A 14515-nucleotide genomic window follows, 5' to 3' on the forward strand; every position below is an offset into this window, starting at 1 on the left:
AGCTTGAAAATGACTCCTGCATCTATCATATGTTGGGGTACACTCTGCTTTCTGGCACCAAAAATCTCTTGATGATTTATGCACCTTGTGGGTAAAATTGCAGTATTGCCAGAATCTCTCTCCCAGCCTTAGGGCATCTCCATATCAATAGGGGTGGAGAGAAGTAGCCATCTCCATATTAATAGGTGATTACAAGTGTAATGGGAGCAAGGGCATATCTGGACTGGCGACGTTTAGTGGGGTCCCTTATTTTGTAGCTGGGTTACAAGAGACATGGACAAGCAGAAGTGGACAACTGCTTATAAGCAGTAAATGGGTTTCTCCCACTTTATTTCTCTCTTTAACTGATTTTGGCTTTAAAGGTAATTTGCTCCAGGATGGGAATTTAGTCCCGCCTGCCCCCACCCCCCTTCTCCAAGTTACACACCTGAAGGTGTATTTTAGCAAAATTTGTGAAGGAAATGTACTGAGAAATTTTCTCTTGGCTTTGTCTAGAGGGAGCGCCAAAGCAGAGGTTAAATGCAATTTAAAATGTGCTGTAAAATGATGTTGATGTAGTTTCATTAACTTTAAGGAGAAAAAAGGTGATTTTTCTTCCTAGTTGGTAGTAGATATGCTTACTCTTTGACAATGCACATCCTCATACCATAGTAGGAATTAGTAATAAAATTTCTAAGAGCATCTTTGGATTTGACAAGCAAAGTCTTTGGATTTTGCCAAGGATTCTTTTAAAAAAGTGTTTGGGATTTTTTAAATGTAAGAAGAATGTTCTGTTTCTCATACATTTCTGCTTGTTAACTAAAAGTAGTGCTTTCTGAAAAATCTACTTTTAAACTTTTATTTTGAACTAATTATAGATATACAGGAGATTGACAAGAACTATATAGGAACATCCCATGTACCTCTATCCCCAGCCCCATGAAAAATCTATTTTGACTATTAGTTTTCCTATGAAAAGAGGAAACAAGCTTAAGGACTGAGCTAGAAAATGGGTTGCTTCATGTCTAGCCAGCCCAAAGGCATAGTGGAAATGAGTCCTGGGACCCAGTACCACTTCTTTGTTTTATTTGCACAAAAATGGGTGGCCACTGGCAGGCAGGGGGTGCAGCAGGGTCACCGGACAGGAGCTGACTTTCTAGCCACTCGTTCCTTTTAATGTCTCCTCCTTCCCCCTCACCTCAAGGTGACTGGGTTTAGGGTAGGGGTGAGATGAGGGTTGGACATCTATTATGTGGTTGAGCAAAGCCTTTTTAGGTTTTGCCCTCTACTTCCCTAATACTCTAGTCCTTATCTTCAGGAGAGACCTTCTCTCCCCTCTTTGAATAAAGGACTTCTAGTCCACATGAAGTGGGGGCAGGTAATCAATTTAAGATCACATAGAAGAAAAAAGTCACTTAGACTGTTTTCGAGATGAGGAAGAGATATATAAAAGTTTAAAGTCATTTATTTTAAATTAAGCACATAAAGTTATGTTAAAGAAGCATAAAAATATTTGAAATTGCACTTTAATTCTTTATTTTGTCTGGTTGAGGAGCGAGATGAAACAGAAGAAAGTAAACCTCAGCTGCAGAGGTAAAAAAAGAAAGGCAAAGAGGGAATGAAGATAGGGAGGCAGGCTTATTTACCCTAGGCTCAGAGGTAGAGTTTCTCAGAGGATTTTGAGTTTTAGGTCAGTTAATGGCTCACTTGGACAGTAATTTTCTTAACATCGTATCTTATCATTGCCCTTTGAGATGCTAGTTGATTAGCTACTCATCCTAGCTTCTCAGAATGCTATAGGTATCCCAGTGTCACCCAGTGGGATAGCCACAAGCACAGCAAGAGGAGACCCTTCCCTGGGCTGCTGAAGCAGACAGCAATGCTGCCCTGTGTCGTGGCCTTCCAAGGTCAGAGATGCCCCCACCTGCCAGACAGAGACGCTTAAGTAAACAAGGAAACAGACCAGTGTGATGTATAACAGCAGCCTGCTATCAATTTCCTTATGAAAGTCCTTTATCTCTGTGCTTACAGTAAGTACTGTGGGCCACTTACCAGCTTTGGCTGCACCCCTTCACACCTTGCCAATCCTCACTACTTTTCTTCCCCTCAACAACCAGTGTGATGTACTGGCTTTCCCATGTCACTGGGAGAGCCCCCACCACAGGATATAGCCTAGTTTTCTCAATTCTTTGAATTCTTTCTGCCTGCCCTGGACTCTCCATGCTACCCTGGGGGCACATTTGTTTGTCGAATGGTTGACTAGTTTAACGCTGCTATCATGAACATCCTAACCCTCTGCCATTCCACCAGACATGCAGTGTAGACATCACCTGGAAGGTTGTTAGAAAGGCAGAATCATAGATTCCACTTCAGACCTTCTGGATCAGAATCTGCACATTAGCAAAATCCCCTGGGGATTCTCATATGCACATTAAAGTTGTAGAAGCACTACTGGCTTCCCTGGCTCTCATCCTTTTCTATTCCAGATTGCTACTTCATCTGCCAGAAACCACACTTAAATCACCTTGAGGCTCAGGGCTCCTTCATAATATTCATATTTATTATTTCCTATTATATTCCAAGAATAGCTCCTCAAACCCCCTTCCACCCTTCATCACTTCATTCCCACTGTTTTCTCCTTCCATTCCTATCCCCTCTCTCAGTTTACAGAGATCAGATGACCTTGACCTTGTTGTGCTAATACTTCCTTCTGTGCCTCATATTATTTCTAGTCTTCTGCTATCCTCTATGCTTTTCTCAAGTTTCAGATGAAGTAATATCTTCATTTCTAAGCTAGCTCTTTTGTACCTTTTATGCATTATTTTATCCATCATCTGCATTAAAACCTGTCCTTACATCCAAATGTGCAGAGATTTTCTTTTAAGAAAATCACAACAATAACATTGATATTCACTTGACTCTACTCCTTTCTGGTTGTGTTCCATTACTCCTCTTTCACAATCCTATATATATATATTTGCAACAAATGTTCTGGAACAGTGGTTTATAAGTGGGACGGTTTTGCCCCCCACCCCCACTTCCAAGGGCATTTGACAATGCCTGGACATTTGGTTGCTGCAACTGTGGGAGATGCTACTGGCCTTTAGAAGTGGGTAGAGACCAAAGATGCTACTGAACATCCTACAGTGCATGGGACAGCCCTGCACAACAGATAATTATCTGGCTACAGAGACCAAACATCATGGTTTGATTTCAGCTTTCTCAGTTATAGCACTGAAAATCCTATGTCCCAGAAAACCCTTCAGTCCTGGGCGTACTTGGTGTGAGGTAAATGGCAAAATTTCCAGAATGTCCCGCCTGGTCTTAGTCCATTTACATATCAATAGGTGTTAACCACTGCGGCCTCTGGGGCAAGGGGTGGAGAGAAAACGGCCATTCTCTCATCTCCTTTGTTCCTGGTACATAATTGGCCTGGCGTCTGCCAGTCACCAAGGACCCACCCATGGAGTTTCTCCCAGAAGGGGCTGGTGAGAAGTAGAGATCACAGGGTGGCTGAGGAGCGTGAGCCACAGCCAGAGGAGATGGATGGGCTGGGCCTGGCTCGTGAACTTCCGTGATTGTAAGAAATAAAAGCCTTTCTCCCAACCTAGCCTTTCCCTTGACTTATTTTGGTTTCACCGGTTTCATGGTGGGGACTTGCCCCAGGCCAGGAACACCCTTCCCCCGTGGAGCTACAATTCGGTGGTTGGTCACCCTGTATCTGGCCCAAAAATGTCAAGGGCGGCAGCTGAGAAATCCTGTTCTAAAAAGAAATCCACTAACCTCACTTTTACTGACCCAATCCCTTTCAACATGACATTTTTGTTCTTTCCTATGGCAACAGTTCTCTTGAAAGTCACCAGTGGTCAGCTTCCAATCAAGAAACCAGTGGCCTGTTTTCCTCCTCCCTCAACCTTTTCAGTCTTGTTGAAGCATTTGACACTGTTGATTTCCTATGCACTTTGAAGCCTTTTTTCCCCTCATATTCTTGGTTCTCTCTCTCTTACCCTTATTACTGTGCCTTCTGTCTTTGGTGGTTTCCTATTTCTACTATCCCTTAAATGTAGATAGTCCGTCCCTTCATCAGGTGTTCCTTGACTCTTTACTCTGTGAAAGAATATATTCCACTCCTTAGCCTCAGATCTCGTCATTATTAGTTGATTCCCAAATCTCTTTCCTCAGTCCTAGTCTTTCATTTCCAATTAATTAAGGGGTTCCCTTGGATATTCAGCAATATCTAAAATTTAACCTGAGGAATGACATATTAAGAAGAATGTTTAATAATGGTGGTAAGGAGGAAGGACAATATGATCTAGTTTACCTTTCCAGCCTTATCTTCCACTTCATTCTGATATAACCCTTAAACTCGGTCTACCCAGGTTATCTCTATCCATGCTTTTATATACCTTGCTTTTCCTCCTTCTATGGTTTTGCTCTATGTATTCTTGATAATTGGAAAACACTTCTGCCCTTTCCTTCAAATCTTCCTAATCATTCTAATCAGGAAAGTGTGGAATGATGGAAATGAAATGCTGGATTAGGAGTCAGAAGATCTATTTCTGTCACTTTACTTACTTTTAGGCCTTAGGATAATTAATTGAGCTTTCTGTGGCTTTATATATTCTAAATAAAGAGGTAATAATCCCATCCCTGCCTGTCTCAGATAGCTAATACAAAAAGTACTCTGAAAGATGTGAATTGCCGTATAAGCATCCTCTGACCTGACCTCTGATACTATGTACCTTTTGTATGAAAACTTACTATCTTATTTAAAAAGTAGGGACAAATACTAGAAACTTAAAAGTAGGGACTATAACCTAAACCTTTTTCTTCCATAGTTTCCATTATTGTGCATATCATATTAACAGATTCTGGGTAAAGACTGATGAAAGAATAGCAATTACACCTGCTATTCAGTCTTTTTAACTATTCCTGATTCAATAAATCCAAATATTTTATGCTATATCAAATTTATCACCTTTCCTTTTTTTATTCTTCTCTAATTTAGGTGATGTCTTTCCAGTACAAATGAATCTAATAACTCAGTCTCAGTTTATACCCTTGGCTGAAGTTCTTTGCTGTGCCATATCTGATATGAATGCCACTCAGACTGTGGTAACACAGGAATCACTATTGGAGCATTTGGTGAAACATTACCCAGGTAGAGTAACAAGTTTTTCTCTTTTAGTTCATTGCATGTGTTTGGTTTCTTTTTATAAATCATCTTGAACACATAAAGTGGGTGACACCCAATTTTTTTTCTATTGTCAAACCTCATATTAGAGTCCTGACAGGAAAAAGCCTGCATGAACAAATCTGATAAGGTTATTTCTTTTACTTTACAGATGAACTTTTTCAAAAATAATGCTTATGGCAATACATAAATCAGACTCTGTAGAAAGGAGTGCAAAGCAAAAAAGGAAAAGTTCATCTCGTCCCCTATCTCCTTTCGTTGTCACTGCTCAGAGGTGACATCTATTGTTTATAGCTTATGTGTTTCAAATATAAATAAGTTGTAGTTGAGTATGTGTATCCTTTTTTATAATATAAATTGTATCTTTCAATACATTTTCTCCAAACATTTCCTTTTTTAACTTAAAAAGATATTTTGGAGATTTTTCCATATTAGCATATATTGATCTATTTCATTCTTTTCATAGCTGCATATCCCAATGCATGAATGTAGAAGAGTATTTTTTATGTTTCTCATTATAAAATGAGTATGCTTGTGAAAAACTCAGAAAATACAGAAAAGGAAATCAGTGTTAACATACTGATCAATTTTCTTCCACTGATACACAAACTTTTCTTTATTGAAGTTTCAGTGATATATAATCTTTTATTGATTTCAAGTATATAACACAGTACTGAGCCAGTTACCTGTATTATTAAATTCTCACTGCCAGTAGTGCCGTTACTATCTGTCAACATAGGAAGATATTACAGAATCATTGACTCTATTCTCCATGCTGTACTACTATCCCTATGACCAACTTATATTATGATCGAGAATTTTTGTGCCCCCTTATCCCTCTCCCTGTCCCCATCCACTCACACCCACCTTAGCCCCTCCCCCACGGTAATCACTAGTCTCATCTCAGTGTCTTTGAGTCGACTGCTGTTTTGTTCATATTGTTTTCTACAAAAATTTTTAACATTGTTTTCACAGTATAATTTTGAACCACCTATTTGGCAAAGGGAGTTTCTTTTTAAATTTTTTGTTACTTTCCTAGTTTGAAAAACACCATAATCCAGATGTTAGTTTGCCCTTATCCAAGCACAGACTGTTTTTCATTTCTCTTTAGATTCCCATTAGGATTTATGATATGAGACTGGTTTTCAAAAACTCCCATATTTGCTCTCAAGAATGATTTCCTTAAATCAAAATCTAAATTTATATATAGTGGGGTTATATAACTTGTGTTTGAATTTGAGTGAACTCAGATATTTTTTCTCTACTTTACCATTAATCTAGCTATATATCTTTGTGTAGACCAAATTATATTCCCATTGTTCAGTTAAATTATGATTATTGTGAATGCTTCTTTGGCATTTTAAATACATATATTAATTATATTACAGTTAGCTCTAGTTCATCAAGCAAATGTGTGGTCATTTCTGAGGTACTGATTTCACTTGTTAAAATGTTTCTTATTTAAAAATCTATCAGTGTAAAATATTTGTTTATTTTAGGCATTGCAGTTCCATCTCAAGATATTCTCTATACCACTCTGGGAACTCTGATTAAAGAAAGGAAGATTTATCACACTGGAGAAGGATACTTCATAGTTACTCCTCGGACTTACTTCATCACAAATACAAACCCCCAAGAAAGTAAGAGAGTCCTATTAGATGAAAGTCACCCGGTGCCAACTTGCATTACATGTCTGGTGAGCATGGAGAGCTGTGCAGAGTTAGCCAAAGAAAATGCTGCCCCCATTTCCCATTGTCAGTCTTGCCAGTGTTTCCCTGCTGTGTGCACTCAGGTTGTGCAGGAACCACCAGATGCTGCAGAAGTGAGTAGAAAAGGCCAGAAAGGTCTTGGGGGATCTAGATCCTTAGTACAGAATCAAGCGGTTTCAGTGTCTGGGCAGAATCGTCTATTTGAGAGCACCAAACCTTTATCATACACAAAAGACAGAGAAAAATGCAGGAAGTTTGGCTTTAGCCTCTTCTGGCGCAGTATATCCAGAAAGGAGAAGTCCAGAAGAGAGCATAGGAGCTTCTCCGCTCAATTCCCACCAGAAGAATGGCCTGTCCGAGATGAAGATAATTTGGACAATATCCCTCGAGACATTGAACATGAGATAATCAGACGAATTAATCCCATTCTGACTGTTGACAATTTAATCAAACATACAGTCCTAATGCAAAAATATGAAGAACAGAAAAAATATAATAGCCAGGGCACTTCCACTGATATGCTGAAAGTCAGACATAAAGATCCTTTAAAAGAGGGAGTTAAGAAAAGGCGGGGCCGGTCTGCAAAGCCTCAAATGCGGTGCCATTCTCACAGAGATAGACAAAAAACTAGAAGTCAGGGAAGTGAGCCCCAGGCAGGAAACATTAAACTGGAGAAACACCCCAAGCTCCCTGCTACACAGCCCTCCCCCAGAATTAAAAGGTCAAATAAAGCAGTAGTTCAGAAACCACTTGGTGAGAATCCATCAGTGCTTGGTTCCCATTTGATTTACAAAAAACGAATTAGTAATCCTTTCCAGGGATTGTCTCACCGAGGGGGCCCAATAACCAAAGGGCACAACAACTTGAAGCCCAGTGATCTGAAACCCAGTCAGATTGGACCAAAGGGAAAGCTTTTCCAAATGTCGAGATCTTTGGATTCCTCAAGAATCTTTGAGAGTGAAGCCAAACAGCCATATGCTGAACAATATAGTGATAAACTGAGGACAAAATCCATGAATATGAATAACTCTGCTGTCAAACCCAAAAGTGATGACTTTAGAGATCACCTCTTCAATTATTCGCAATGTACTGTTTTGCAAAATGATAGTAAATGCTGTTCCTTTAGGGAACGCATGTTGAGATCTGATGTGTATGGTGGAGAAAATGAGGTAATCCCTGAAGTCTTGAGGGAAAGTTATTCTCACTCGGACACTTTAGGGGAAACAAATGAAACACAGCATGTTCTACCATCACAAGATTCCTCCTCTTTAGAGCAAGTATCCTCTGCTTACAGATTAGTTGATAAAACAATGCAGCAGTTCCAAAATCTTGGTCTTTTGGATTACCCAGTTGGTATGAACCGTTTGAGACAACCTGAGAGACAAGATAGAGACTCAGAAGAAACACTAATGAGAAAGGCTTTTGTCTGGGAAGCAGAGACCGAGAGTCTACAGAATGAAGGCCTTTCTGACGATGACCAGGCCTTATATCAGAATGAAGTGGATGAGAATGATGGTGCCTGCAGTTCATTGTATCTCGATGAGGAGGACTTCTCTGAGAACGATGACTTCTGTCCAATGCTGCCTGGCCACATTCAGCATTCCTTTACAGGGGGGAACAAGTGGAATCATTTAGGGAAACAAAAGGTGACTGAAAGGTCTCTGACTGAGTACAACAGCAAAATACATAGGTTTGAGCCTCAGGTGGTTAAGGGAAATGAAGGTTACAAACCCACTGGGTTGCTCACTAACCCAAGGGAAAGCCAAAAACCTAATCTCTCTGCTGACAGCTGTGGCCTCGGTTCAGGGACCAGGTCTGGTTTTAACTGTGAACAGGAACCCGATGTTGCTGAATGTGTTCAGGCCTCAGCGTCAGCTGGCGGAAGTATATTTGATTACTGTAGCACAAGGAAAGGCAATTCAGAGGCTGAAACTCTACAAGACCCGGTTGGTGACACAGAAAAGAAACCAGCTAGCTGGAGTCAGAGTATACAGAATCAGGAAATGAGGAAACCATTCTCACAAAAGTTAGAACTTTTTAACACTTCACACATGCCAGGACTGGTTCAGAATATACAACATGAACAAGGTCACTTGGAAGGAACAGAAAATAATAGCATGGCAGGAGATAGTGGAATAGATTCTCCACGGTAAGTGTGTATAAAAGCATTTGATTAGACCCTATCCCACAGGAATTACTAAAATCAAGAGCATATTGAGTTACCTAATGGGAGATTCCTGAATAAACTTTTTCTAATACAATTCTGCCAACCTTTACTGAAGAAACTGTATCAAAGTTAAAATGAAATCTCTTACACAACAGGATAGAGTTCATTTTAAACATGAACCAGAATTTGACCATTCCACCACTACTAAATCTTGAATTATTTCTAGAAATAGTTATTATTGCTATCAACCAACTACTTTTTGAACTGAGTCTTGGACATTTCACTTATATTCCTGTTCTACACAGTTTGAGAAAGTGATGCAGTTACTTTCCATGAATATTTTCCATGCCAATTTAAGTAACATTTTTCAGATTATAAAACTAATATTGTCATAATAGAATATTTGAGAAATACTGAAAAGTATTTTAGAAAATATCTATTATCACCGTACTATTTAGATATTTTTATACTTTTATATTTAGTATGACACTTAGTCTTAATATATTGATCTTTATTTTGTCTATTGGACTTACACAGTTGTTACTATTTTGCATGGTGTTTTTCATGTAATAGTATATCATTTCCCCTCATGTTATGAAATAGTTTTCTGAAAGGCCATCTTAAAATTTGGCATATGTCTTTACTTTTTTTATTATATAAAATTGTGTACCTCCTTTTGAAACAATACAGAAAGGTAAGAAGTAAAACTAGAAGTCTCCATTCTCTAACCTTATCCATCCCCATTCTATAGAGATGACCTAAACATTGTTAACAGTTTGCTGTGTATTCTTTCAAACTTTTTCCTGCATATTTATAAATAAGTTTTTAACAGCAAGTTATATTGAGCTGTGGCTTTCTTTTTTCACCCAACTTACGGATATCCTGCAATCATACATATAGCTCTAGTTCATTCTTTTTAATGCCTGTTTAGTATTCCATTATGTGGGCCCCATTATTTATAAAACCATTATTTGTCTTCCTTTGGGATGTAGACTCTTCCTAGTTTTTAACTAAAATAAATCAAACTTCAGTGAACTGTTTTTCATATAAATGTTTGTAGACATTTCTGATGATTTGTAACTTAAGCTAAATTCCTAGAAGTCTCAATTTAAAAAATATATGTTTATTGGGAAACAGACCTTTTCTGCTTGAAACAATAGTTTAATTCATATTAAGTCTTTAAACTATTAAAACATGTCTCCATAGTAAACTGGTAGTCTAAATCAAGAAGCCATGGGTTCCCTTTCTCTCTGGCAAGAGCAAAAACAAACTCAAAACAGATAAGGGAAATTACTACTTGACATGCAGTTAATTTAAATTTGTAAAGTCTTGAGAAGTTTAATTTCTTAAAAATTGCTTGTAATATGGTTTTCTTGAAAGACTTATAACTAATCATTAAAGACATGTAGAGGGAAAAGGGAAGATAGCATATGAACATCAATTATGTGCCATAATTTTTATAGGGATTGGGGGACAAAGATGAATAAGATATTGCTACCCATAGGAAACTTAAAATTTAGTTGATTTGAGCAGAACAACAAACAATAAACAGACTAATTGAACTCAAGAGCAAAGCATAAACAAAGAACTCTTCCTAACTGCCAAAAAACGTGGAATTAAGAGGGGCTGTGTGGGGAAAGACATATCGGAGGACACATTTTTGAGACATAGTTTAATGAAATGGGCAGGTGATGGGGAAGAGGCAGGGTGAGAAAAGGGGACTGTCAAAAGCAAAATGGCCCAAACAGCGATGCGCCTTGATTAAAGCAAGGCAGATGTGTTAAAGGACTAACATAGCTTCCAGCCTCCAGTAAAGGAACAGTGTTAGTATGAAAAATAGTGTTTGCTTTTCCCTTCTGTATGACTCTTCAAAAAAGAAAAGTCCACAAGAAGATACTGTTCACTTTTAGTTACATAGAAAAGTTTTTCAGGAAACTTGTTTCTGACTAGAACATGATACTAGATCTGATAAAAGATGTTGTTCAGAAAATATAAACTACTTGGAAAGCAGCTGTCAATTAAGATACTAATGTCAAATAATTAAGATGCTATTGTGAAGCCTTTAAAATGTAAAGAGCGCTTTAGATTTTTTAAGGTTAGCTTATTTGATAAATGCAGCTTAATGTTAATGAATGTTACTGTGCTTCAAAGGAACAAATGAAGGTTTAATGCCTTGGTTAGAAATCCAGGCTCCTTTTGAAGGTGATAATTCCATTATTTTTAATATCTTTAGGACACAGAGTCTGGCATCTAATAATTCAGTCATTTTGGATGGACTAAAACGAAGACAGAATTTTCTGCAGAATTTTGAAGGCACAAAGAGCAATCAACCACTCACATCCAATGCCTTACTACAAGTGACTCCAGTCATAAATGTTTAATTCTTTCTTGTATTTTGGAAGCCTTTTTATAAAAATATACAAAATTCATATAGAATGTTTTAATCAACTGTGTATATAAGAATTCTCTGAAGCCAAACATATATACTACTAATCTCATTACTTCTTTTCTTCTACTTGCTTTTTTCTGATTTTGACATTTTAAAACTTTTCTTTAGCATATTTTACTATGAATTTATTGAGAATAGATTTTTTGCAATTAAAAAAACCATGGAATCCTTGGTCCTCTTCCAATTAAATGTAATTAATGCAAAATTTCAAACATACATTAGTTTCTCAAATACATAGGATACAGATATTGAGTTTTCTCTACCCACACTATTACTGAGTTCTTATGTTAAATGGATCTCACCACGTTTCAACACAAAAATCCAGAACATAGTATTTTAGGATTGCATGGATACTTTGTTTGCACCTAAAGTCTTTTTATCAGGAAGACTTTATGGAGATGTGTTAGACTTTGAAACAAGAATTCCTTCCATACAGTCATTTCTGCCAAGGATCTTCTCTACAATCAGCTTAAACATGAACAAATGGCTTTACATTGTGATTGACTGACAGTGTCCAAAATAACTGTGGCAGTGGCATCTCCACCATCTCTGGTTCTTTCCCACATTTGAGGCTCTCTCTATAGCATGCCAGTGAGAAGTCAAGTTGTTCTCAGATAGTGGACATAGAAGGGAAGCAGAATGGTTGACGAATGGCTTGTAAGTAAAAGGGAGGTTCTGAATTCGAGATTTAGAGAGAAGATGGAATATGGCTGATAGACAATTCATCTACATTTGATCCATTTCCACTCATGATCATAAGACCAAGATAGCTTTGCCAGAATTTTTTTCTGGCAGGCCTTTCAGACCAAGTAGTGGAATGGTCAAGTTCTCTTGGAGTTTGGGGAATGTGGAACAGTTGAATGGTTTTAGCATATTGTGTAAATGTTAATGCTTATTTATGATTGAAGGAATGTTTCTTCTAAAAGGTTTCTAAAGCTTTCTGAGGTCAAGGGCTTAGATCTTAAGGTTGACTGAAGAATTGTAGAGTGCCTCTTTCAAACTCTCACTGTCCTGACAACAGTGAAGGCCAGAATGAAGCTCAGCACTGAGGACCGCCACCAGGCCCTGTGGGAGTGAAGAGGGTGGAGATCTCATACGCTGCTCTGTTTTGCAGTGCTTGGACCACTCACTCCTGATCACTGGGTTTTAGTGGTCCCGACCAACCTATCATGGCATTCCAATAAGTTTAGCCATGGTCACAAGGACATTCGAAATCCTGGGCAAAGTAACAAGAAGTAATATGAATAGAAAAGCCTGGTTGGGGAAGCAGTGTTTTAGGGGTCTGACATCTTGGAATCAGCATCAGTGAACGGAAGTTGGGAGAAAAGTTTCAGCTTAGTATGAATACCTCCCCATTAGTCAAAAGTATTCTGTAGATGAAATAGGCAGCTTTGTAAATGAATGAATTTCCCATTATTTAGGCATTCAAACAGAGGCATTGTGATCTCCTGACTGGTATGTTGCAGAGCTTTTTCCAGTATTTAGCTTAACAGGATGGCTGAACTAGATGGTTTTGATGATTCTAAGGTTTTGTGCTTACAAGATTCACTGAGGATTATAGGTCAAATATATCTCAATTTACAAAAAAGATTCAGTGAGGATCCTGTGAAATACTGAACCCATGTAAGATTCCTGAGCATTGCTTCCAGTTCTCCATTTCTGCTCCTCTTCCTGCTGATCCTTGGGAAAAGGACAAACAGCAACCTTGTTCTACTTTTGATTTTGGACCTGAACAGGTTTCTTGGTAGAGTTAGAAATACAAAGTCTTGTGGCTCTAGCCACATCTAGGGACCAATGAAATCCATCTAATTTTGCTGCTGGATGCATTATACCACTCTCTGAATGTATTAAATGAAGCCTATTATGAAACCAATAAACTTTCTACAAAACATATGATTAAAGATGAGTATATGTTTATTAAATAGCTGTTTGGAGATTATTCTTTTTTTTTTTTTTTTTTTTTTTTTTTAGATAATTATTTTTTATTGAAGGGTAGTTGACACACAGTATTACATTACATTAGTTTCAGGTGTACAACACAGTGATTCAACATTTATATACATGATAATTCTAAGTACCAGCTATCACCATACCAAGTTGTTACAATATTTTGACTATATTCCTTATGCTATACATTACATCCCGGTTGCTTATTTATTTTACAATTGGAAGTGTGTACTTTTTCTTGGTTGTTGTTGTTAGGGCATCTCTCATTTTTATTGATCAAATGGTTGTTAACAACAATAAAATTCTGTATAGGGGAGTCAATGCTCAATGCACAATCATTAATCCACCCCAAGCCTAATTTTCGTCAGTCTCCAATCTTCTGAAGCATAACGAACAAGTTCTTACATGGAGAACAAATTCTTACATAGTGAATAAGTTACATGGTGAACAGTACAAGGGCAGTCATCACAGAAACTTTTGGTTTTGCTCATGCATTATGAACTATAAACAGTCAGTTCAAATATGAATACACATTTGATTTTTATACTTGATTTATATGTGGATACCACATTTCTCTCTTTATTATTTTTAATAAGATGCTGAAGTGGTAGGTAGATACAACATAAAGGTAGAAAACATAGTTTAGTGTTGTAAGAGAGCAAATGTAGATGATCAGGTGTGTGCCTGTAGACTATGTGTTAATCCAAGCTAGACAAGGGCAATAAAACATCCACATATGCAGAAGATTTCTCTCAGAACCGGGGGGGTGAGGTTCTAAGCCTCACCTCTGTTGATCCCCAATTTCTCACCTGATGACCCCCCTGCGACTGTGCCTGTCTTAGGTTGTTCCTCCCTTGAGGAATCTTACCCGTCTCTGGCTAACCAGTCATCTTCCGGGGCCACACAGGGAAATGTTAAGTTGGTAAGTGAGAGAGAAGCCTTATTGTTTGAAATGGTTAGCTTTTTATTTCTTTGCATATTTATGCCCTGTGGCTTTTATGCCCAGCATTTGTCTTGAGGTATCTTTACCACTTGGAGGAGTTATGATACTCGGTAAATTTGATATGAGG

The 14515-nt window shown here is 38.0% G+C and overlaps 1 protein-coding gene across 4 annotated transcripts in view; it reads left to right on the forward strand.

Annotated features, from left to right (window-relative positions):
• Positions 1-13394, forward strand: part of STOX1 (storkhead box 1) — a 56231-nt gene extending 42837 nt beyond the window's left edge. For 2 of the 4 annotated variants that reach the window (XM_036923986.2, XM_036923987.2), the window contains exons 2-4: positions 4988-5140; positions 6673-9031; positions 11283-13394. In XM_036923986.2, coding sequence (XP_036779881.2) covers positions 4988-5140; positions 6673-9031; positions 11283-11430 — 2660 coding nt within the window. In that variant the 3' untranslated portion in view covers positions 11431-13394. The remainder of the gene's footprint in view (positions 1-4987; positions 5141-6672; positions 9032-11282) is intronic. The other 2 variants (XM_057505929.1, XM_036923988.2) reach the window with 2 other exon arrangements.
• The last annotated feature ends 1121 nt before the right edge of the window (positions 13395-14515 follow it).

This window comes from Manis pentadactyla, chromosome 8 (genome assembly GCF_030020395.1).
Source record: "Manis pentadactyla isolate mManPen7 chromosome 8, mManPen7.hap1, whole genome shotgun sequence".
Lineage (NCBI taxonomy): Eukaryota > Metazoa > Chordata > Mammalia > Pholidota > Manidae > Manis > Manis pentadactyla.